The 26,882-nt window shown below is 44.6% G+C and overlaps 1 protein-coding gene across 3 annotated transcripts in view; it reads left to right on the top strand.

The window, feature by feature from the left end:
- Positions 1-26,882, top strand: part of NCOA7 (nuclear receptor coactivator 7) — a 1,122,006-nt gene that overhangs the window by 322,524 nt on the left and 772,600 nt on the right. For all 3 annotated transcript variants that reach the window (XM_078648931.1, XM_078648932.1, XM_078648933.1), the window contains exon 3: positions 10,776-11,017. In XM_078648931.1, coding sequence (XP_078505057.1) covers positions 10,776-11,017 — 242 coding nt within the window. The remainder of the gene's footprint in view (positions 1-10,775; positions 11,018-26,882) is intronic.

The following is a 26,882-nucleotide window of genomic DNA, read 5'->3' as shown; positions in this document are numbered from 1 at the left end:
CTCTGCAATCCTGCTCACTTCAGATAAATAGCAATATATTACACTTGTTCAAAACAGGCCTCAGTCCCGCATGCCCTCACTTCTACTACCACAGTTCCGTGGCTGCGGACTGCACTGTGCCGGTCCCTCTGAAAAGCAAACTACGCGGGCCGCTCCGGAGCGACACCACTAGCCTGGGGGGCGGGAGGGGACGGCCCAGCGACGCGGACGCATCCCTGCTACCCCGAACGCTGCGTGGGAAGTGACATGGGGGGGGAGTAGCAGGGTTTCTCTATGCAGTTACCCTCTGTTTCTGCTGCCCGTGTATCCCCATAGACTAGACTACCTACAAGAATCGGTTTCAGAAAGGAGGCAGTATCGCGGGCACCGGCGGCCACAGCTGGGGGCGGGAGGCTTTTCCTTTTCCTGGCATTGCGTCTGTGGCCGCGGCAGCATGACGCAAGTTTTCTTTAAGCCCCGTCCTTTTCAGACTGGGGGGCGTGTTTTTGACTGTTGTTTGTAAAGAATGTAAGAAAGAAAGTCAAAATCACGCCCCCCAATCTGAAAAGGACAGGGATTAGATCGAAAGAAGAACGTCACTAGGACCTCTTCTCCAATGGCTGGCCACCGTTTAGGAGGCCAGCTAATGGAGAAGAGGGGCGGGGCTTAACCTCGCTAGTGATGTTCACTCTACCCCATTAAGTCTCGCCAGCGAGACTACGCATGTGCGCAGTCTTTCGCAGGCGGAGACCTAAAAATTAAAGAATCTTGCAGCAGTGAAACTATGTATGTTCATATAAGGATTAGGTAGTGCAAAACAAGCTAGGACGAAAAAGCATATTCTCAAGGTAGAGTCGCACAGCTTTTCAGTATGTTGTGTGGTGCTAAATTGCACTTCTTGCAAACAGTCTATTATTAAAGTCCAAAATAATCAATCGAAGGAAGTAATCATTTAGAGGAGGAACTGGAAATGGAAGGCACTTTCTAACTAGGCACAGTTTTTTTTTATTTGGTTATTGATCTTTTAAAGGAAGGCTTTGAATGCTAAAGTAAGAGCTGCTGGTTTGTTTTAATGTAAAAAAAATACGCAAAATGGGTGTTTGAGTTCAATACAAAGTTTGATTTGCAAAAATAAATTTTAAAAAACTAAGGATTAAGTGCATGGACTGAAAGTTTCTCTTAAACGCCCACCCTGATGCTGCCTCATTCAGGGCTGCTAAATAAGAAGGGGCCTTTGATTCCACCTCATGCCTCTTTCTGCCACCAACCTACCTTCCTCTCACTTTAAGTCCCTCTGGTAGGTCCTTTACATTCCAGATTCCCCCATTTGCCGCTCTTTTCTTAGACAGTGATTTATAGAGCGCTCAGCTACTCGGCAAAGCCCCCTTCTTATTCAGCAGCCCTGAATGAGGCAGCACCAGGGTGGGCGTTTAAGAGAGCCTTTCCATCCATGCATTTAGTCCTTTGTTTTTTTAATTTATTTTTGCAAATCAAGCTTTGTATTGTACTCAAACAGCCATTTTGTGCATTTTTTACATCAAAACAAACCAGCAGCTCTTACTTTAGCATGCAAAGCCTTCCTTTAAAAGATCAATAACCAAATAAAAAAAAACTGTACCTAGTTAGAAAGTGCCTTCCCTTTCCAGTTCCTCCTCTAAATGATTACTTCCTTCGATGGATTATTTTGGACTTTAATAATAGATTGTTTGCAAGAACAGGGCAGAAATGATGCAGTATACACATTTGCTAGGATATATTTTTTTTGAGAAGCAAGTATATTTCACAAGGACAATGATTCAAAAAACACTTTTGGATTCCTATATATGTATTCTCGACTCAAACGGTTTACTTAATTATGAATGGTTGGCCAATTCAGAATCATTTCGCATGTCTGTAATTCGTGTATTTCTTAAATTTGCTGTGTAAGTACATGGTATTCTCAAAAATGCTCACTCTCGTCTCTTTCCTTTCCCTTTGGTAGCAATCTGCTTTTTTCCTCCCCTTCATACACCAGCTATGTGTTTTGTGCACAGATTTGTGCCCTTCCAAACTTCACACTGTGCACGGACCTTTCAGGTATCAGTTAGATGTGAAGAATGGGACTGAATTGCAACATGTATGCGCCCATCCTTTAATTTAGGGTGTGTGGAGGATCACATGGAATTCCCAGACAGCTCTATCAACACTGCTGTGGAAACACCCACTGTCTTATTTAACAGCAACACAACATATGCATACCGCACACCTTAGTGTATACACCATCTTAGGATGGCCAAGCTTTCCGGATTTGGTGGAAAAGTCCAGTTTTACGATCTAACTTGGCAAATGTCAGTGAAGTTAGCAAGCATCCCAGCTTTCATAGGGGCGGGATCAAACACAAACGGAAGCAAATATTCTTATGTTCCAGTGAAGAACTAGTTAGCAGCCCAAAGCAGAAAGCAATCTGGTAAACACATACAATACTGTGCCTAAAAATTGTATTTAATTCCAACTATTTCCCATTGTCTTTGTTTTCTTTGTTGATGAGAGATGTCAAGTAAGCCATAGTACTATCTCGATGTTTGCAGGAATTCATGGTTTTTGATTTTCAAAATCTGGTCACCCCAAAATCAAGCTCACAGATATTGCTTGAATAGTCTCCTGTCTTTCACTTTGTGAAACAGTTGTAAACAATGAATCCATACATTGTGAAATTTTCCAGGCTGGTCAGATTATATCTGGGAAACCTTTGTGAACCCACTCTGTGTGAATAGATGTCTCTTTATTGGCCTCTCAACAGAACTAATCAAATTCGAGGGCTTCCCACATGTCCTCTTTAGCTGTGTGGTTTGCGGCCTTGTGTTTGGCGGTAATGTTGTCTGCCCCTCGAAGGAATGTTACCCAGTTGAACCAGCGTTTGAAGGTGGCTTTGCTGGTGTTCTTCCAGTTTCCCAGGATGGTTTTCACTGCAGCCGTCAACAGCACGTCGACTAGATCGCGTACTTCTTTGGATTGAAGCTGTGTCTCTAGGAAGCTGGTGGCAATCCCTGCTAGACCTCGTTGTATCTGGCATCCCGTGATTGTGTCTATGAGGTTGTATACTTTGTTCCAGAATGCTTTAACTTTGGGACATTCATATATCATGTGGGCTAGGTCCCCCCTTGCTTTGTGGCAGTTCCAGCAGGTTCCACTACCGCTTGCCCCCACTGTTTTCAGTTTCGCAGGTGTCCAGTGTAGTCTGTGTAGTATCCAGTATTTTGTTTGTGCCAACTGTGGTGTGATCTTGTTTTTGGATGCCGATGTCCATAATCTGGCCCTCTCCTCTTCATTTAGCGGTCTTTGTATGGTCTCTTCCCAGAAGGCTATTGTTTTGTGATTAAGAGTTGTGGTGCGTGGTATGATTAATTTGTAGACCTGCGCTGTTTGGTGGCCTATCTTGTTTAGATTCTGTGCATGCTGTATGATGGTGGGTTTGAGTTTGGAGAGGTTTGCTTTGGTGATGGCTGCTTTGATTCTTAGGAATTCGTAGAATTCCTTGTCTGGTAGACTGGTTATCTGTTGCAGTGCCTTGTAGGTGAGTGGGTTGTTTCCTACTTTTAGTTGTGCCGGCGTTGGGATTCCTCTGCTGAGCCATTCCCTGCTGTCTAGCGCCTTGCCTTTGTATGTGATTTTGGTGTTGTACCATATTGACTCCCATTTAGTGCCTTTGATGCTTACTTCTAGTTCCCTGTCTACTCTCAGTAGCGCTGTTTTTGTATTGCGTAGTATTGCGTTTTTGGCTTCTGGGTGTCTGTTTGCCGTGAGCGCCATGATCGGGTCTGCACCTCCTAGAATGCTCCTTTCCAGGTCCAGCCATACTGGCATGTAGTCTGGTATGGGGGCTATCCAGTGTAGTCCCTGCTTGGCAAGGCATGCCGTTTGGAAGGCCTTGTAGTTTGTGAGGTTCAGTCCGCCCTGCTCTCTTTTAAGCCTGAGTTTCGCTAGGCTTATTCTTGGCTTTTTCCCTCCCCATAGGAACGTGTTAATGGCTTTGTCCATGTGTTTATGGAAGTCCGTGGTTAGAGTAAGTGGCAGCATGGACAGCAAGTAGTTTAGCATAGGGGTGATCATCATCTTGATTGTCTCAATTCTGCCCCACCAGCTAACGAATTTGGGGCCCCATGTGTCTAGCTTCATCTTGATCTTTTTCAGCATCGCCCCCTCGTTATGGTCTAAGGTTGATCTGAGGTCCCTCCCGAAGAGAAGGCCCAGATATTTTAGGGGTTTTGTTTGCCACGCCAAGCCTGACGTGCCTAGGACTGTTCTGGTGGTGTGGCAGTTCATCGGTTTGCATTCAGATTTCCCCCTGTTAAGTTTATACCCTGAGACTTGTGCGTATTCCTCTATTGTTTGTACGAGTGCCTCTATTGACTCTTGTGGGTTGCTTGTGGTGATCAGGATGTCGTCCGCGTATGCCGCAAGTTTGAAGGCTTGACCCTCTACTTGCACCCCTGTGATCCGCGGGTTTGTCCTGATCATGTGGAGGAGAGGCTCAAGTGCCAGCAGGAATAGCCCCGGTGATAGAGGGCATCCTTGTCTTGTCCCTCTGCTTAGGGTGAGTGTTTCTGATGTGGCTGCGTTGACCACCACTCGAGCCCGGGAGTTTTCGTACAGGGACATAATCATGCCTCTGTATCTTTCTCCTAGTCCGAATTTGCGCATACATTGGTTTAGGAATGGCCACGAGACTCTATCGAAGGCTTTTTCCGCATCTAGTGCGATCATTACGGCCTTCTCCGTGCTGTTTGCCGTGCGGTTTATTAGGTGGCAGAGCAGTCTGGTGTTATCTTGCGAGAGTCTGTTTTTCAGGTACCCCACTTGTGTTTTGTGTATGAGAAGGGGAAGGTATGCATTTATTCTTGTTGCTATTACTTTTGAGTAGATTTTGCAATCAACGTTTATTAAGGAGATTGGCCTGTAGTTTTGTGGGAACTGGGGGTCCTTCCCTTCTTTGGGGATGACAATAATGTTTGCTTCCGCCATTGAGTCTGTCATGCTCCCCTTCTCTGCACATGTCTGGAAGACTCTGACTAGTATGTCTTTGAGCAGCGGTTGGAATTCTTTGTAAAATGTCGCTGTGAAGCCGTCTGGCCCCGGGGCTTTGTTGGGTTTTAGCGAGTCTATGGCCATCCCTACTTCTGCAGCAAGATCCCACTGGGAGAACTACTAATAACGGCAGGAGACATGAACCAGGCGATGGACAACGCCATAGACAGGCACCCGCACAGGCCTAGCCACGCCACACAAGAACAGAACACACTCAAAAACCTATGCACCAAACTTGCATTATCAGACCCATGGAGACTACAACACCCCAGCGCCAGAGAATACACGTTCTACTCAAACTCTCATAACTCGTACAGTAGAATAGACTATATTCTCATGTCAAATACACACACACACACATGACTGACAAAACAGAGATAGGACCCATAACAGTCTCAGACCACACCCACATCTCCCTCTCCATAAGCGGGAAACACGATGAATCACCAAGCAGGAGATGGCGTCTCAATAGCGACATACTAGAACACCCCGCTAACATCACCGAAATAGAAGAGGCAATCAAAGAATATCTCCAATACAATGACACAGAGGACATAGAGGTAATGACACTATGGGATGCACTTAAAGCCACAATAAGAGGGAAACTCATAAGCATTAAAGCACGAATGAACAGAGGGAGGAACAAAAAAATTAGAGAGCTGGAGGAACAGATAAAAGAGCTAGAAAGCAACCATACTGCAAACATACAGGACAGAAACACACTTACAGCACTCACAAAGAAAAAGTACGAACTCAACAGTATACTAAGCGAAAGGGCCTCCACATGGATCAACAAATACAAATCCATAAACTTATGCTCAGCAAACAAAGCAGGAAGGGCCCTAGCAGGATACTTAAAAGCCAAACAGCGGCAACACTCAGTTGCGGCAATCACCGATACAGACAACATAACGCACACGGCAAACAAACATATCCTCGAAACTTTCAGGAGGTTCTACAAGGACCTATACACCGCAGACACAGCACTGGAGGCAGACGGGGGGGCTAGCCTTCTAGGGAAACTAGATCTACCCAGACTAAGCAGCGAGCAAAGTGAGGCGCTAGACCAAAACATAACCAGAGTTACTTTTATTTATAATAGTTTATTGTCCGTACACACGACAACTCGTTACCCGTCTAAAAGTATTGAGAGCTTCAGAAATAAACATGTATAAAGCAAGTCAAAGCAGCTCCCGGTACTAGAAGTTGTATCTTGTGGTCTTAAATGAGAAGGTGAAAAGACCGAGTTGGACTATGTCATTAGCTAATTAGTCCGTAAAATGTAAGCCGCTACAAAATACTGCGGGTTATTTATTTAAGCGAAGAAAACATGGGACAAGTAATGACTGAAAGGGGCTGATCCCAAACCAGTCCCTACGTATTTCTTTTTGTGTACTGATTGCATGATGACATAAACTGTGGTGGGCAACTAGAGCTGTCTGTATACAGACTTAAAGAGAACAGCTTAAAGTCAGCTTCCAGGCTGCACTTCGTTTCATTATCACTTCTTCAGCACTCCATATGTGAACCAAAATCTCTCTCTTACTCATCTTTGGTAACTCACAAGTCTGACATGGTACCCCGTGGACAGAAATGCTGTTTCATGATTTACAAACTCGTCCTCTCCCACAGTGACTTCTGCTCGTGTCGCGGGCTCACCTTTGACCTTCACAAATCCCTGAAGCTGGCCACTTGATTTGGCTTGACTTGCTTGAAAACAGTATCATTTTAAATTCCCATCCCCACTCACCTTTGTTGACATGCACTGAAATGGATGGAACCATTTAATTTCCACCCCAAGCCACCTGCGTTTACCAGAGATCTCTCACACTGCAAATCATATTTATTTTGGGGGCGGGGAGGGAGGAGGGGGTCAGACAATACCACTGGTTGACTTGCCAGTTCCTTTTTCATGAAACATATTCAAATACATAATGGAAATCTTGCAGCTGAACAGTCGGTCCTGCTCTGCCCTCAACAGACAAAACACAACATGCTGCTTCTTTCTCGAATTCCTTTTATGAAATAACCCCAACATCACCACAATACAAGCATAATGTTTTATTATTTCTTATTTCAAATACTTCAATTGTAGTTATTTTACTTGGTTGAAAGTGTAAACCACCCCATAACTTTTTCCTCAATTGATTTCTCCCATTATACACTCAGATTTACACTCAGATTTAGGATGCACCGAGTCTCTTCCTATACATTCATTAGGATGTCGCGTCGAAATGTAACTAACTGTTCGACATAACTCACATTTGGCCATGTCCGTTAAAATAACGGAAGTTAACCAATTAGAAAATTCGACTGCCTCAATGCCCTCTTCTTGCGACATGCATTCCTCCATCTTGCTCAGATTTGAGATCTGTCCTGTGTGAAAAGGGCACATTGCTTAAATTATACATGACCGCCATGTTTTGTGATATTAGCATAATCTAGTGTTTGAAACCTTTCTATTTTCCTGATTGACTCTTGAACTGCCCTTTAAACCGTTCCTTTTGAACTGCCTGCAGCCTCCTCGCCTGTCCCACCCTTAGGCGACACAGGGTTCCAGTTTCAGGGAGTAATATTTCCCGAATCCTGATCAGGCCACAATTTAATGGTAACTTCTTTTTGGCACAAAACCTTTTCAATTTCTGTGTCTCCTTTAAATTACAGGGCCTCTATAGGGAAGTATCAGGCCTGTATGATCTTACTTTAGGTCGCAGCGCAATCACATTCAGTTTGTCGGATTCTGCATGAATAATTTATACTTTCTTGTTATCCATAAGTTGCATGGTACTGCAGTGCACAGTTGGTGCAGAGACTGATAAGGACATTGGCTGAGAAAGGTCGGGATCGCATAGCAGTTGATGTGCACCAAACACTGATGCATTGTGACCCCCACCAGAATACATCGATCCATATGTTCTTTACATGATTGTGCGGTAGGTTGACCAGCCCTGCACATAAAAAAGATCTGTGCACCAAGCCTAAGTGCATCAGTGCTCGCAGGCTCACTTAACTCGTAGAACTCCACAAAAATGCCTTTGGGTAAAGCTGCAGTGCCTGAGAAGACCTCGACCACAGTGAGAATTACCCCAAATGAAACTGCATCAGCAGGTTGTGATGAATATTCGGGCCAAATGTCCCACTGCAGGCCCACCCAGAGGTTTCAAACCACCCACTTGCTAGTTGATATTCTAGTGCATGAGCAAAATTTCTCATTGTGCACTGTTCTTAAGTAGATTTCTAATCTAATGAATATGCCAGACCTGAGGCCCTTCTGCATGACAGCATCTTTGTATTTTGCACCCTTTCTCCTCTCTTTTTGCTTCAAGTTCATATATAAATGCAATGACTGAAATAATGTAAGGACACATCTCAGGCTGTGGTACTAAAGCACAGCAACTATGCTTCCCCCACAGGCAGCCTAACTCAAACATCTTCCGACCATGGGTTCATTCTGCTGAGCGGTGTGCTTCTTCTCTGCAAAGCTCTTCAGCTCCTCTCCATGGGTAGAAAGCACTATATAAATACAAGTACATAAACAATACAATTGTGTCACTTGTAATTGTGGTTTACGTTGATTGAACCAATGGAAATAATCTACCAGATGACAGTGGATTATAATAGAAAAACCAATGAATGAGCTGTGTGCATTCTTGCATTGTAGAGTCATCTTGATACTCCTAAAAGATGCTTTCCATAGGTGTTCTCCTTATTTTACCTGTCGCCTCTTCTTTTTAGGTCTTGCCTATAGACAGCCTTATCAGTATGTTGGGAAACAAATCTATTGTATTCAACCAGATTTAGAGTCAGCTTTGTGCTTGCCATTTCTCAAAATTCAGTAACTTTATTATATATCTCAGTTCCCTCCTCATAATCCTATTGCTTTCCTCTCACATCATGTTTGTGTCCTTCCCATGGAGCATTAAGTTCCCACAGTGTTGATTGGGTGACTTGCATCCTTCCACTGCTGAGGTCAGGATCTTGCATTACAGTGCATGAAAGACCATATTATCTTCCTCAGTACGCCTCTCCCTGATCCCTCCCTTCTTTTTGCAACAGCCTCTTTATTAATAATTATCGTCAGCGCATGCTTGACTCCCCTGTCCCTAGTTCCTCTAAGCTCTCACCACCACCAACAGCTGTGTCAGCAAGCAACCATCTTTAATGGATTTAAAACAATGAGAAGATGGCTGCCTTTCGTTTACATGTGCACACATACTCTCTCGCCATCGTGGAATGCTTTATCAAATGCTTTAACCCCTTCGACGCTCATGACGAGCTGGGCTCGTCATGAGGTAGCCTCCTCGCACGCTCATGACGAGCCCAGCTCGTCATGAATAATGGGTTTTTGAAAATCCCAGCGCAGGAAGGGAAAATGTGCCGCGAGGATGTGGTTAAGAAAAATCTTTCCAAAATGGCCATAGCAAGAGTGCATTGGTCCATGGTTGCTTTCCTTGAATGATTTTTCAAAAGAAAAATAATTCGAGCTTGTCACTGTCGCTGCACCTACATACATGGTGGCCCTCTGTGAATGTTTTTTCTTTTGTTTTCTGAAAAATAATTCAAAAATGGTCATCCGCACGCATTAGAATTGTTTTCCAAGATGGGCACCACACATGCGTGTGCGAATGGCCTTCTTGGCATGATTTTTCTTATGACAACAGAAAAAATTTCCAAGATGATTGCCTCACATACGTGTGAAATGGAGGTGGCTGTCTTACAATTATTTTTCTTGAAACAAAAGAAAATGATCGCGCGACGGCGCAGTAGCAGCTTTCACACAACAACAGTCATCTGTGTAAAAAAAAAACAATTCTTGGCATCGTACACTATGTGTCATGTGCGGAACTATTGGCTTTGCCAATGCTTGTTAGGCTTGTGATACTAAACTAAGACCTTTCCCTGCAGTCCTGCCTTCATCATTTTTGGTTGTAACTCTCTGTGCGTTATTAAGTGTGCAGTTCATTTAATCACTATCACGATACCTGTCACATACAAAGAAGGAACACTGGGTTCGGACATAAAGGGTGAAAGATAGACACATAAAAGTCACATTGTAAGTTAAGTCCACTGACAAGGCTCAAGCCCATTCACTGTTCTCTATAGGTACATACATTAAGTTAAAATTGGTTCAAAATAATACTTATATTTTCAGTGTTTGGTAACAGTGACAAAAGCTCGTTATTAAATGCTGCATCTGTTTTAGTGTTACTGTTATCACACACAACAAACACAAATCGCATTAAACATCAAAGTTTCACTTGTAAATTGACGGACCTACTGGCTTTTTTCTATCATTCTTGAAATTGCAATTGTTTATGTGAAAATTTTAACTGCAAAAGAATGTTCAAGTAATGAATTGTTGCATGTTCTTTACATATTCCTTTCTTTCTGGGTATTGAGTTTGTAATTAACTGTGACATACAAACGCAATTACCACTTTCGTAGAGGAAACATTCAAACAGCCTCACAATAAGGGTGTTTCAAATATTCTCATTTGGTGGTGCCCGCTCGGTGGTCAAAGTTGTGTTTTGATGATTGCTTACTCCTGAAAACTCAGGAAAAAGTTTGGAATACAAGTACAAGCCAACACACAGAAATACCGTTCTCAGTTGCCACCTGTGTTCAGGACATGTTTTTCGTAAATTTCACTAATTGACATACTGATCTTCATGCATGCTACAGAGTTAAGCCTAGATTTCTTTTACAAAAACATTTTTTTAAATATATTTTAGGTTGAAAAAGAAAAAACAAACAAAACCAAATGGCGAGGCAGCACTAACTAGCACCCGAGGAACGTCTGCAAGCAAAACATTGATGGTGAAAGAAGGCCCCTCAATTGAAACTCTAAAACAAATCGCTTCAGAGCAGAACCCGAAAGCAGTTGAAAAGGGAAATGGGGAAGAGGAGAAGAAAAAGAAAAAGTGTCAAGCAAAACAGATCAGGCGGACGGAGCTAAAGAGATATTACAGTACTGGTGAGTCGTACAAACATCTATATTCCACTTTGTTTTTTCTTACTTTCAGTAGTATATGTGCATGAAGAAAACCTTTGCTGCCACTGCTCACCCCCTGTGATCATAGGTCAAAGACGGCAAATTAGTATAGCAAGGTAAGATATTCAGGTATATGATGAACAGGGGCGGGGTGAAGACTGAAACTTGGGGGGGTGGTCTAACATGGATTAGCAGACACAGAGACTTCATAAGAGCCAAATCAAAATTACTTGTGGGGGGCTTCTTTCGCTTTTCGGATGTAGTGCGTAAAACACAGAGTCATTCTTTGAGACTACATGTGGCAAATAGTGCATTTTAAAGCAAAAAGGGCCAGTGACATTATTCTCGGCATAACAGGATTTTGTGCCTCTCAGGGAATTTAGCACAATGAATGACAAATGTTCTATTTTAATACACATTAGGCCAGTAAACCAGGTGCAATGTGAAACACCAGATTCTATTTTACATCACAATCTTGGCCAAATCTTACACTCCAAACACACTGGGCCACTTGTGTCAACCTAACTAGTCTTAAAAAAAACTTTTACAAGATATTTCACCATCCTGCAACCAAAGGAAGGTTTTAAAAATTGGAAGCAAATAATATAGTTTAATCACATTTATTTAGTTACTGCTCTGTTATTTTCTGAATATGTTCATATAGTAAACAGCTTTGTAGCTGTTTGAGGGAAGCTGCCACATATCCTAGCTCTATAGCACAAAGACTTTGAATATATATTATTTGGTACTTCGTGACATCTCCCACCAAATATTTTTGGATTTGAAATGCTTGGGTAGTCATTTAGCAAGAAACACACCCATGTTTGATAAGATTTGCTCTAACATACATTAAGGATAGAAACTGAAACTGAGCACACAAGCTTGATTACAGATACCCCCACATCACAGATGGATGTCAATCTGGGAGTACCAAGGGTAAGAGATGTTGACCTAGTTGACACTTAGCTCTCATCGCACTGCACTCAGTACCTCTTGTCTAAGTGAAAGCATCGGAAAATAAACATAGCTTTGAAAGTCTTATGTATTTTTTTCATTCCAGTACCTCTACCTGGCCACTGGGCAGCACATAAGTAGCTGTTGTGGAGCTAAGCATGGGTAAAGAGATCAACCTTTGAGGCCACTACAGCTATTGCTGCCATTTTAGTGAATACATGCCAAGGCAGCTCAGGGCTGACATTCAAACCTGCCACATACCCCTGAACCCAAATGGGAGCGGATTATTAAATAGCAATAACATTCGTGAAAATCATTTACAACAGTGCTCGACGAATGAGAATGTATTTACTGATAACAATGTTTGCAGATTTCTATTAAATTTTTGTGTGAAACAAATGACGTATGAAATAAGACTTCTTGGGGTGGAAGCTTAGTAGCAATATGACAAAGTAATCCCAGAAAGAACTTTCGATGCATGACTCCGTCGTCTAATAAGAATGATGGGGCTAAATTAGAACAACTGCATAACATTTTGGAGAAATCATAGTGTGAGAAAAAGACTGGACTGCAGACAAACTAGTCTCTGCTTTGTTGTTGTAGGCACAATCGCTAGGCCCTGCAAACCTAATCCCAACCTCATTTGGGTTAACATATTTGCTCATCCGAGCAGGAAGCAATTACTGCAGAGACAGAAAATACCTTCACACAGTATTATCCATTTCAAGTACTGCCCCTCCTGCTAACATAGCCTTCTGCCCTGTAAACTATTGCTGAAGACAAGACAACCATGCTGGCCTCTGTCCTCAAATAAGTCATCTCTCCCTTCCACATTCCCTCCTGCTGTCTCCTCAGCTAAATGTAACTATTAAAACGAGGATCATGAGAGATTTGCATTGAGGCCCTATGTAGAAGGTGGGCAGCTCCTACTTCCAAGGAGGGGTTCTTGGCCGGCCCTAGTATCTCCTGCTCTCAAAATACTTGGTCAGATGTTCCTCTTTCAAATGACTTTCATTACCAACAGGGAAATCTAAACAAAGCTTCACTGATACACACAGACTAGAACTCTTGCCTCAAAACTGGAATCCCAGCCCTCATTAATTTCCTTCCGGAAGCTACACACCGATGGAACTTCCTTCTCTGTCCACAAAGCAACATTTTAAAACTCACTCCCTGCAAAGATAAGAAACATCCAAAACCACCTCAGGTTCAGGGATGCAGTAAAGACCTGTCTATTCTGATAAAGGCCTCACGCCTACGGTAAAGCATCCCCAAGTCCTAACAAACCCACAAATTTGAGTCAGTCACCTATGTACTGGTGATAGATATTTGCATCTCTCACTCCTCTTCCATTCCAAGCTTAAGGTAATCTAACAATATTGCATGCATATATAATTTTCCAAAAACACATTGAACATTTTGCTCATTAGGACTGCACAATTTTGTACTGTAAACTACGTAATTTTACTTAGGCCCTGATTACAAATGCCTTGGAGGAGAGTGTGATATCAATTGCACATGTCAAATTAGATACTAAAATGGGGTCTCAATTTATCGGGTGTGATATATAGCATCAACTGTGAGTTTTGTCTGAAAAGGGGACATAAGATACAGATTTTAGTGTTCTCTGCACTAAAACCTACATGCTCTTTTATTTACAAGGCACTTATCTCCCAGAAAAGATTTTCCCAGGTACATTTTGGCAAGGGAAACCTTTTGAAATTTTCCTAGTAAAAATGTTGTGGTTGTGGGGCTTTCGATGTGGATATGTGCTCTACCAGGAGCTACCATACATTTAGAAATTAACTAGGCCAAACATAATCAGTGGCTTTGACCACTTAAGTTCATATAACACAATGTTTTAAGCACAGTACAAAGGTGGCACTTCAAACTACAACACTTAAAAAATATATCGCAAACGTTTTTGAAAAGCATCATTGATGGTGCTTTTAAAGCTGTACCTAATTCTGAATAACTAACCATTACTCCACAGTACACAACATAATTAAGATGTCTGCAAGTGCTGTGATTTAAAAAAGCAACATAACTGATGCCCTTCTGTACTTTTGAGACTTTTTATAGGGGTTTGTGACGGGGTCTGAAGGAAGGTGCAAGAGACTGCGTCTGAACAATGAATGCTTTATTCTCAAATAATCACGCTTCTTGCGTTCAGCCAGTTTAAACATATGGTTATCACATAGAAAATAATTTGCAGGGGTTTCAGAGGGAACTTCCTCAGTGGGCTCCTCCGGTTCTGGTCCGGCTTCCGTTAGTGGACAGGGTACAGAGGCTTGGCTTCCGGTATTCCCCAAAAGAAAAGAATGACAAGGTTCAGTAAGTTGTTCTCATCCTTCAAGGTGGGGAGGGGTGTGAGGGAACACTCTTGTGTACTTGGTGTGGAGTTATAAGCGGGAGACGGTGAGGAGTGATAGTGAAGGGGGGGGAAGTATTTACACTATTCACAAGGTTTGGCAGGACGGAGGTGATCCTACCCCCTCGGGCTTCTCCCGCCTCCAGACCCAGTCACTGAACCGTTCCCGTACCTGGGTCAGCCACGCTCCTCCTGGAGCGTGGCTCAGCGGAGCGTGTCCCCGGTGGCCTCCTGGCTTATCCGGTCATTCTGCTCTCTCTCCTCCTCCTGGGCTGGTTGTTCCCTCCGGCGGTCTTGGCTCTCCTCCGCAATCTTCGGTTCTCTCTTCCTCATTCTCCCTTGGCTCTTCCGCGTCTCTGCTGTCCGTGCACACCCACCTCTCATAGTCATCCTCCCTTATTGGTCTCCAGGCTACAACGTCATCCCATGGGGAGGGGCGTCCCACCAACATGTCGCAGTTAAAGGGGCCAGTGTCTTTTCCGAAGAGGCTAGGTCCGGGAGTCAGTAGCCAGTCGTCCTGTTGAGGGGAAAGCATAGGGGAAATGATGTCATGCGGTTCCCACCAGTCACCCGACAATCCCGAGGTGTCCCCGATGGCATAGTGACAGGATTCTAGTATACACCACATTGTAAATTTAGCATTGCTTGAAAACTATTTTAGCTAAATATATACATTTGTGTTCTAGATCACACCGGCACAGGATATTTTATAGTTTTGCAGGATTGGGTTAGGTATTTTATCGATCCCAGAAGGATAAAAAGGAAAGAAGCCTTTGTTGGAATTCGAATCCATGTCCGACGGGCTTTAGATCTCTGTGAAAGTTGAGTTGGTTGAGGGACTGAATGTTCAAGCCAGGCTCGAGAATAAGGTCTTGATCTGGCACACTGTAAAGATCCAAGCGTCGTTTCCACAGGAGTGCCAGGAACCGCTGACAAGACCAGCCCTTCCCCCCTGCACCTATTGCGTCTATCAAGCACTAGAACGCAATGGTAATATGGAGGGAAAGGAGGGAACAAAACAAGGAAAGACAGGGAAGAAAACAGGACTCTTCGAGCTGGTATCCCTCAGGGTGAAGGCAGATACTAAAAGGAAAGGGTTAGGTTAATGCAAATCAACATCAGGCAAATAATAATCATGAAACCCTATACTTCTATCTTACCTAAAAGACAGTGTGAGGGTTCGTCAGTGTATGGTTGACTTGACAGATGTTGCAATACTGAACCAGCAAATGTTTGCAGACGTGATGTCTATCTACAATAGCAAAGGACGTTATACCTCTTGGTTGCTATAGATAGTATGCAAGAACTATAAACAATGATCTCTTACCATGTTGTATCAAAATTTGGGGTTCTGACTGTCAAACCTTGAGGCAATGAGAATAATCTATCATCTGAAAATACAATAAATCTCATATAAGTATTCTCAATACTGCTGCCGGGTAAATAATAATAAATGTGGCGCTAATAGCGCTTTACCCGTTCTTCATGCCCACGCACTGTGACGATTGCCAGCCTCCAATAAGACACCAGAGAGTCCAGAAGAAAGAAACAAAAAAAAGGATAAAAGTCCTGGCGGACCACAACTCCCACAATCCCTCGGAGCGATCCCAGGCCCACACTCCGCAAGTCCGGCCGGTGGGCGGAACAGCAAAACCCAGGCTCAGGACCCCCTAAGGACCGGAGAGAAGACAGCCGGCTCAGGAGGGAGATTGCTTCGAATATCGGTTCCGTCCAAACTTGCAGAAAAGTGAAGGACGAACTGCTCTGGGACTCAGGATGACGAGGGGGGAAAGGGCGGTTAAGATACGCATAAACCCGTATCTGGCAAACAGCCTGGGACCGCTCAGTAGGCAGCCGGCTACAAAACAGGATCAAGGAACAGAGGATGCCGTAACACGGACGGCACAGGAACAACGGAAATGGCTTAAACGGAAGTGACGTGTTCTAACGGAAACACGGAAGCACTAGAACGCGAAGCCCGGAGAGGCGGGGAGGTCAGGCTTTTGGCTTTAGCCCGTTCCCCTCGCGCATGCGTCTTCCATGGACAGCGCGATCCGATCGGAGGACTGGAAGGCGTGACAGTACACCCCCCCTACGGACCCTCCCACTGGTTTAGGCTTGTTGGGGTGTCTTCTGTGGAACAGTTTATCTAACCTAGGTGCATGTACCTGATTAGCTTGTTCCCACGTGCGTTCCTCCACCCCATACCCCTTCCAATGAATGAGATACTGTAGTTTTCTCCTGACTCTCCTGGAGTCTATGATGGCGTCTACCTCATATTCTGGGTCATCATCCACGTCTACCGGAGGAGGGGAAACCGGTAACCTAGTGCCAGGTTCTATAGGTTTGAGTAGTGATACGTGGAATACGGGATGTATTCTCATGGATGTGGGGAGATCTAGCCTCATTGCTACAGGATTTAGGACCTTCAAAATTTTATACGTGCCTATATATCGTGGTTTAAATTTACAGGCTCCCTTCATGTTTATGTGTTTGGATGATAGCCATACGACATCTCCCGGCACATACTAGGGCTCTTGCCGACTATGGAGATCAGCTCCTTTTTTGTATCTAGACTTAGCCTGTTCCAAATTGTGTTGTGCGAGCTCATGGTTGCGTTGTATTTCTTGTACGAGGTCGTTGGCTGCTGGAGTGGAGCAAAGGGAAGTGGAAGGAATCGTGGATGTGAAAGTAGGGATGAGTCTTGGATGATATCCATAAGTACAGAAGAAGGGAGTGAAATCCGTGGATGCATGATGACTGTTATTATACACCATTTCTGCCAACCAAACCAACTCATCCCACTCCGTTAATGTTTGTAGTGTCTGGCTTCTAATGTATTGTTCGAAACATTGGTTGACCCTCTCTGTCTGTCCATCCGTCTGGAGGTGATGACTGGATGAAAGCCTAACGTCAATGGATAAGAGAGCACACAATCCTTGCCAGAATCTGGAAACGAATTGAGTTCCTCTGTCTGTTATCAAAACAGAAGGTAGCTCATGTTGCCTAACCACTTGTTGTAAAAAGACTGCGGCTAATGTTTTAGCAGTGGGGAGTCCTGACAATGGTATGAAATGTGCCAGCTTTGTGAAAGTGTCCACCACTACCAATAATGTATTGTGACCCTTGACTGTGAGGGGCAATTCCACAATAAAGTCCAAGGACACTGTGTGCCATGGACTCGGAGGGGTAGGTAAGGGCTGTAGTAATCCCACAGGGTTTTGGTGGGATACCTTGCTCTGGGCACAGACGTAACACGTCTGAATGTAACTCTTAGTATCCTTTCCCATCCCGGGCCACCAGAAATACCTCCTCAAGGTTTCTATAGTCTTCTTATATTCCGGATGTCCGGCTAGCTGATGGGAATGACACAGGTCGAGTGCTACACCCTTTAACTCGGCAGAGGGAAGAACTAGTCCACAATTAACATAGTAAAATTCCCCCACCCTTATAGCCTCATGAGTTTGTGTAATGTTCTTCATCTTATCTGACCCCTGTTCTCTCCTTACTCCGTCTATGAACTCTTCTTCTGAACTGATCGCGCCAACGATTCTGTCTAGGGAAATGATGGGAGGTGGTTCCTTATTCTCCTCTACAGACACATAACCCAACCGGGATAAAGCGTCTGCTTTGCCATTCTTGCGCCCTGCCCTGTACATGATGATAAAATCATAATCGCTAAAGAACTGGGTCCACCTAAGCTGTCTCATAGATAGCGCTCTAGCGGATTTCAGAAATTGCAGGTTACGGTGATCCGTCAACACAGTCACCGTATGATTAGCCCCTAACAGGTACTGCTCCACTCTTCAAAGGCCTTCTTAATGGCCAGTAGTTCTTTATCTCCGATACAATAATTTATCTCAGCTGGGCTGAGCTTATGTGAAAAGAAAGCCACCGGATGGTATATCCCTGTCTCTGGATCTGCTTGGGAAAGCACACCTCCCACTGCCACTTCGGAAGCGTCCGCTTCCACCAGATAAGGATGCTGTGGATCAGGATGTCGTAAGATAGGGGCTTGAGTGAACGCCTCCTTCAAAGCTGTGAAAGCCCTGTCTGCTGCTTGGGACCAGTGGAATGGGATTCCTTTCTTTAGCAAAGCAGTAATAGGGACTACTACCTTTGAAAAACCGTAGATAAAACGACGATAAAAATTAGCAAACCCCAAAAGGCTCTGCACCTCCTTTACACACTTTGGGGTGGGCCATCTATGTACTGCTCCCACTTTTTGAGGATCCATACGTAACCCGGTAGAGGATACAATGAAACCAAGAAACGCTACCTCAGAAACATGAAACAAACATTTCTCTAATTTGCAATAGAGGTCATGGTCCCTCAGCTTCTGCAAAACCTTTTGAACATGTCCCTTGTGTTCTTCTATGGAAGGAGAGTATATGAGTAAATCATCAATGTACGCGATGGCAAAGTCATCCAAGAACTCTCGTAACACCTCGTTGATGAAGTACTGAAACGCTGCAGGGGCGTTACAGAGCCCAAACGGGTGTTCTTAATCCAATCCAAACGAGGGTTATGTGTACGAAGCCAGGGCAGGCCAAGTAAAACAGGGAACTGAGGGGATTGTATGAGATCAAACGTTAAGTGTTCTTGATGTCCTTGTAATAGACCTAAGTGTAGTCTTGCAGTCTCATGGGTAATGGGTCCTTATTTTAACAGACTGTCATCTATTGTAGTGACCCTTTCCCACACTTCCTTAGGTTTTAGTTCTATGTAATGTTGAACTGCCCAAGCCTTGTCCATAAAATTACCCGTCGCCCCAGAATCCAACATGATGTGGACATCGACAGTTTGATTACCATAAGTTAAGCGAGAAGGTACAAAGAAATGACTCGGCAGATCCGACTTAAGTTCAAGGGAAGAGACTATTAACCCCTTCGCTGCTAGGCCTTTTCCCCTCCTGTGCTGAGGCTTTTTTTGGCGTTTTGGAGTAGTGCGCGCTTAGGCCCTTGTAACTTTTTGACCACATAAGGTATCCACGCCAAATTTGCGTCCTTTTCTTCCAACATCATGTGGATTCTAAAGGCGCCCAGGGTTTGTGGAATCCCTTGGAGGGGTCCCATAAATTAACCAAAATATAGTGATTTTATTGTTTTTTTCAGAAAAATGGGAAAAACGGGCTGCAAATGAAAGCCTCTGGGTTTTTCCCTGAAAATGGTATCACAAAAGGGTTTGTGGGGCTGAAATCTCCATTTTCTCAGCTTTCAGGGAATGACAGACTTTTGTCAGAGAACCGAAATTTTTCACTCAGTTTTGGCATTTTTCTGGGACATAGCCTATTTTTGCTATTTTTAGAGCTTTCCACCTCCTTCCAGTTAATGGTAGAAATGAGTTTGAAAGCAATAATGGATCCTGGAAAGCTTTACATTTTCTAAAAGTAGACAAACTTCTGAATTCAGAAAGGGGTCATTTGTCTAAATCCATGAAGGTTTCGTTATAGAAACTAACAGTTAGATATTGGAATATTTGAAATGTTGTTGAAAAAAACAGCCTTTTGTCTCAACGTTTTCACCTATAACTTTTTCTAATTTTGACAGCTCTTGGAAAGCAATATACCGTTACATTCGTTAGACCTTCCTGGTTGTGGGGATATATAGGACTTGTAGTTTCACCAAGAACCCGACGAACCCAGATCCAAAAACTGAGCAGCAACTTGCAATGGTATTTTTTCATTTACTGGGTATAGTGCACTTTGTCTTGGAAAATGTATACATGGAATAATCTGTATGAAAGACACCTATGTATTTCTGAATTGGGTACAAATTATAGAGTTCAGAAACAGTATATAATTGCACATTTTCAAAGTTGGGAATACTCATACTAGCATGAGAATTATTGGTCATTTTTCATAAAGATTTTTTTTTTACACAATGTCTTTCATTCAAAGGGAGAAATGCATGAAAGCTCAATTGGTAATAACAGTTGATTTACAAATCTGAATTACCCCAAGTGTCCCGATAAAAACGGTACCTCACTTGTGTGGGTCGGCCTTGTGCCTGCGACAGGAAACGGCGCAAAATGCAACGAGGTCACACCTAAATTTAGCAGTTACAAATTGACCCTTTTTTGGCAAAGTGCCTACCTGTAGTTTTTGCACCCTAGCTCTGCCGGCACCTAGGGAAACCTAGCAAACCTATACATTTTTGAAAAGTAGACACCCAGGGGAATTCAGGATGGGGTGAGTCGACTGCCTACCACCAGGTTTTGTTACCCAGAATCCCTTGCAAAGCTAAGATTTTGACAAAATAAACACATTTTCCTCACATTTCTGTGGTGGAAAGTTCTGGAATCTGCGTGGATCAACAAATTTCCACCCACCCAGCGTTCCCCCAGGTCTCCCGATAAAAACAGTACCTCACTTGTGTGGGTCGGCCTTGTGCCTACGACAGGAAACGGCACAAAATGCAACGTGGTCGCACCTCAATTTCCCAGTGAAATTTTACGTTCTTTGGACAAAGAGACTACCTTTTGTTTTTGAGCCGTAGCTCTGCCAGCACCTAGGGAAACCTAGGAAACCTATACATTTTTGAAAACTAGACACCCAGGGGAATTCAGGATGGGGTGACTCGTCTGCCTACCCCCGGGTTTTGTTACCCAGAATCCCTTGCAAATCTAAAAATTTGACCAAAAAAACACATTTTCCTCACATTTCTGTGGTGGAAAGTTCTGGAATCTGCGTGGATCAACAAATTTCCACCCACCCAGCGTGCCCCCAGATGTCCCGAAAAAAATGGTACCTCACTTGCGTGGGTAGGCATAGTGGCTGCGACATGAAACAGCGCAAAACGCAGCATGGTCGCACCTCAATTTCCCAGTGAAATTTAGCACGATTCGGACAAAAAGACTACCTTTTGTTTGTGCCCCGTAGCTCTGCCAGCACCTAGGGAAACCTAGCAAACCTATACATTTTTGAAAACTAGACACCCAGGGCAATTCAGGTTGGGGTGACTCGTCTGCCTACCCCCAGGTTTTGTTACCCAGAATCCCTTGCAAACATAAAAATTTGACCAAAAAAACACATTTTCCTCACATTTCTGTGGTGGAAAGTTCTGGAATCTGCGTGGATCAAATAATTTCCACCCACCCAGCGTGCCCCCAGGTCTCCCGAAAAAAATGGTACCTCACTTGCGTGGGTAGGCATAGTGGCTGCGACATGAAACAGCGCAAAACGCAGCATGGTCGCACCTCAATTTCACAGTGAAATTTAGCACGATTCGGACAAAAAGACTACCTTTTGTTTTTGCGCCATAGCTCTGCCAGCACCTAGGGAAACCTAGCAAACCTATACATTTTTGAAAACTAGACACCCAGGGCAATGTAGGATGGGGTGACTCGTCTGCCTACCCCCAGGTTTTGTTACCCAGAATCCCTTGCAAACATAAAACTTTGACCAAAAAAACACATTTTCCTCACATTTCTGTGGTGGAAAGTTCTGGAATCTGCGTGGATCAACAAATTTCCACTCACCCAGCTTGCCCCCAGGTCTCCCGAAAAAAATGGTACCTCACTTGCGTGGGTAGGCATAGTGGCTGCGACATGAAACAGTGCAAAACGCAGCATGGTCGCACCTCAATTTCCCAGTGAAATTTAGCACGATTCGGACAAAAAGACTACCTTTTGTTTTTGCGCCGTAGCTCTGCCAGCACCTAGGGAAACCTAGCAAACCTATGCATTTTTGTAAACTAGACACCCAGGGCAATTCAGGATGGGGTGACTCGTCTGCCTACCCCCAGGTTTTGTTACCCAGAATCCCTTGCAAACATAAAAATTTGACCAAAAAAACACATTTTCCTCACATTTCTGTGGTGGAAAGTTCTGGAATCTGCGTGGATCAACAAATTTCCACCCACCCAGCGTGCCCCCAGGTCTCCCGAAAAAAATGGTACCTCACTTGCGTGGGTAGGCATAGTGGCTGCGACATGAAACAGCGCAAAACGCAGCATGGTCGCACCTCAATTTCCCAGTGAAATTTAGCACGATTCGGACAAAAAGACTACCTTTTGTTTTTGCGCCGTAGCTCTGCCAGCACCTAGGGAAACCTAGCAAACCTATACATTTTTGAAAACTAGACACCCAGGGCAATTCAGGATGGGGTGACTTGTCTGCCTACCCCCAGGTTTTGTTACCCAGAATCCCTTGCAAACATAAAAATTTTACCAAAAAAACACATTTTCCTCACATTTCTGTGGTAGAAAGTTCTGGAATCTGCGTGGATCAACAAATTTCCACCCACCCAGCGTGCCCCCAGGTCTCCCGAAAAAAATGGTACCTCACTTGCGTGGGTAGGCATAGTGGCTGCGACATGAAACAGCGCAAAACGCAGCATGGTCGCACCTCAATTTCCCCAGTGAAATTTAGCACGATTCGGACAAAAAGACTACCTTTTGTTTTTGCGCAGTAGCATTGCCAGCACCTAGGGAAACCTAGCAAACCTATACATTTTTGAAAACTAGACACCCAGGGCAATTCAGGATGGGGTGACTCGTCTGCCTACCCCCAGGTTTTGTTACCCAGAATCCCTTGCAAACATAAAATTTTGACCAAAAAAACACATTTTCCTCACATTTCTGTGGTGGAAAGTTCTGGAATCTGCGTGGATCAAAAAATTTCCACCCACCCAGCATGCCCCCAGGTCTCCCGAAAAAAATGGTACATCACTTGCGTGGATAGACATAGTGGCTGCAACAGGAAACGGTTCAAATCGTACGGTGGTGAATTTACATTACCTCATTGCAAAACTACCTTGATTTTGGGGGGGGGGCATCTGAGTTTGTGGCCCGGGGCTGGGTGGTATTCTTTGGAAAGTAGCAAACCCAAACAGTTCTGAAAACTAGACACCCGGGAGAGTCCAGAGAGGTATGGCATGTGTGGGTCCCCCAATGTTTTCCTACCCAGAACTCTTTGCAAACCTTAAAAATAGGTACAAATAGCACTTTTCCAAACATTTTGCCGTGGGATCGCCGTGCCGGCAAAAAAGTCCTACCACCCTGCGTTCCCCTTGTTCTCCCGAGTAAAAGGATACCTCACTTGTGTGGGTGCCCCAAAGCAGAACACGCCAAAAATGAATTTTGAAAAAAGTAGTTTTTAGTCATATTTAAGTTTTACAAATTAAGCACCCCAGCCTGAGTCACATGCCTTTGGCCCACCCACACAAGTGAGGTATCATTTTACTCGGGAGAACAAGGGAAACGCTGGGTGGTAGGACATTTGTTCCGGCAGCGACATCCCACCCAAAAAAGTATGGAAAAGTGGGTTTTTGGACCAAAATTTCAGGTTTGCAGGGGTTTCTGGGTAGGAAAACATTGGGGGACCCACGCATGCCATACCTCCCTGGACTCCCCCGGGTGTCTAGTTCTCAGAACTGTTTGGGTTTGGTAGTTTCCAAAGATGCCTGCCAAGCCCGAGCCAAAAGCTCAGGTGACCCCCTCAAAAAATAAGATTATTTGGCTAAAGGTAATGTTTTGGTCTCCACAGTATGAATTGGGCCTTTTCCTAAAGCAGCCGCTATGCCTACCCACGCAAGTGAGGTACCATTTTTATCGGGAGACCTTGGGGAACGCTGGGTGGGAGGTAATTTGTGTGAGCCCAGTGATGCCACGCTTTCCCACACTAAAACGTGTGAAAAAACTGATTTTTTCCAAGCAAAAAATGAGGTTTGCAAGGGATTCTGGGTAAAGGAACGTTGGAGGATCCACGCAAGCCATACCTCCTTGGAAGCCCCCGGGTGTCTACTTTTCAGAAATGTGTGGGATTGGTAGGTTTCCCTAGATGGCTGTCTCGCACGGGGCCAAAAACCCAGGTAACCCCTCTTGCAAAAGCTGATGGACTTAACATTTTCACCATTGCTAAATTCACCAGCTTTTGCAAGAGGGGTTACCTGGGTTTCTGGCCCCGTGCGAGACAGCCATCTATGGAAACCCACCAAACCCACACATTTCTGAAAAGTAGACACCCGGGGGCTTCCAAGGAGGCATGGCTTGCGTGGATCCTCCAACGTTCCTTTACCCAGAATCCCTTGCAAACCTCAATTTTAGCAGAAAAAAATCAATTTTTTCACACGTTGTAGTCTGGGAAAGCGTGGCATCACTGGTCTCACACAAATTACCTCCCACCCAGCGTTCCCCCAGGTCTCCCGATAAAAACGGTACCTCACTTGCGTGGGTAGCCATAGTGGCTGCAACAGGAAAAGGTCCAAATCTAACGGTGGTGAATATAAAATACCCTGAAGCAATATAACTTTGATTTGGGGGGGGGGGCACCTGAGTTTTTGGCCCGGGGCTGGGTGGTATTCTTTGGAAAGTAGCAAACCCAAACAGTTCTGAGAACTAGACACCCGGGAGAGTCCAGGGAGGTATGGCATATGTGGGTCCCCCAATGTTTTCCTACCCAGAACTCTTTGCAAACCTTAAAAATAGGTAAAAATAGCACTTTTCCAAACATTTTGGCGTGGGATCGCCGTGCCGGCAAAAAAATCCTACCACCCTGCGTTCCCCTTGTTCTCCCGAGTAAAAGAATACCACACCTTAACAGAGTTACTCAAAAGTCAAACATTCAAGCACAGCTATCTATTCCTCAAAGACACACACATACAGGTTGGATTTGGCACGAGGGCGAGTGATGGTTCAGTACATAAAATTTTATTAACAAGATATTTCAAAAAAATGAAATGCTCTGTCAATAAATAAATGCATAAAAACTGAACCAGTGACTCGCAACTCGTGAGCTGTAAAGCCACGACAAGGCACCAACCGTTTTACAGGCCATTCACGCACCTTTCATACCTGATACAAACCAGACCATTGACACCATCCGAATGGAAAAGCAACACATAACAACAATCACAATAAGGGGCAAGGTACACCCTACTACCGAAAGAGAAAAAAAACAATTATTACTGCACACCCATCTAATCCGCAAGCACACACACATACTGGTTGGATTTGGCACGAGGGTGAGTGATGATTCAGTACATACAATTGGATACGCAAGTAATTTCATCAAAAATGAAATACACTGCGTATAATAGAAAGTATGATAAACTGAACCACTGACTCACAGCTCGTGAGCTGTAAAGCCACGTCAAGGCACCAACCTCTTTACAGGCCATTCATACACCTTTCGTACGCGTGACACATACAAAACATTCACACCGCCAGCCGCGGACCCATCACATTTCAACACTCACACCAGCAAACAGCGCCATTCAAGGGCCCATCACTTTCACACGCCCACATTTCTGACACTGCAACTACACAAAATGATGGACTGTGTGGAGTGTCACTCAACTAGCAGTGTGTGTATTGACCAACAGAAAGTAACTACTCACACACCGCCTGCCGAGCGCCAGTCCACCCACACCACCATCCAAGCACCAGACCATGCACACTGCCAGCCAAACACCACTCAGCGCGCACCGACAGCCAACTACCACTCCACACACACCACCAGCCAAGCATCACTCCACGCACACCACCAGCCAAGCGCCACTCCACAAACACAACACCAGCCAAGCACCACTCCACACACACCGCCAGCCAAGCATCACTCCACGCACACCACCAGCCAAGCGCCACTCCACAAACACAACACCATCCAAGCACCACTCCACACATGCCGCCAGCCAAGCACCACTCCACACACACCGCCAGCCAAGCACCACTCCACTCACACCGCCAGCCAAGCATCTAACCATGCACTCCGCCAGCCAAGCAAAAATCCACGCACCCCCCAGCACAACTCCAATCCATGCACTATGCCAGTCAAGCACCAGACCACGCACACCACCAGCCAAGCGCCATCCACTCACACCACCAGCCAAGCACCTAACCATGCACTCCGCCAGCCAAGCAAAAATCCACTCACCCCCCCAGCACAACTCCAATCCATGCACTATGCCAGCCAAGCACCAGACCACGCACACCACCAGCCAAGCGCCATCCACTCACACCACCAGCCAAGCACCTAACCATGCACTCCGCCAGCCAAGCAAAAATCCACTCACCCCCCCAGCACAACTCCAATCCATGCACTATGCCAGCCAAGCACCAGACCACGCACACCACCAGCCAAGCGCCAGTCAACGCACACCAACAATCCAAGCACAATCCTGCACACACCACCATCGAAATTAGAATTTTTTTAAAGAAATACCACAAATCAAATGTAGAAACCTACAAATCTGCTAACACAAATTCAAAAACTAAATGCTTTGCACTAATGCAAACCTAAAAGCAAACTAAAAAATATTACAGAAAACAGACCAGACAGTACACTTACAAGCTCAATGAAACTCCCAAAACTTATTTTGTGTGTGGTACGATTTAAAACAAGCTGGCACACACAATCCAGGATTTGAAGGACAGTCAGGACAGTGCATACGAGACTCCCTCCGCACTTCTCTTCGCCAACAGACTCTACATCTTTTAGTGGGATTGTCTTTTGCAGTTGTGGGAGGAATGTATTCTGGAAAGTGGCGATCTTTCAGTCTAGCCACTTCCTCCACCACTCCAA

This window comes from Lissotriton helveticus, chromosome 6 (assembly GCF_964261635.1).
Source record: "Lissotriton helveticus chromosome 6, aLisHel1.1, whole genome shotgun sequence".
Classification (NCBI taxonomy): Eukaryota; Metazoa; Chordata; class Amphibia; order Caudata; family Salamandridae; genus Lissotriton; species Lissotriton helveticus.
Note: the sequence above shows the minus strand (reverse complement) of the source record. Positions and strands in the feature narration are given on the sequence as shown.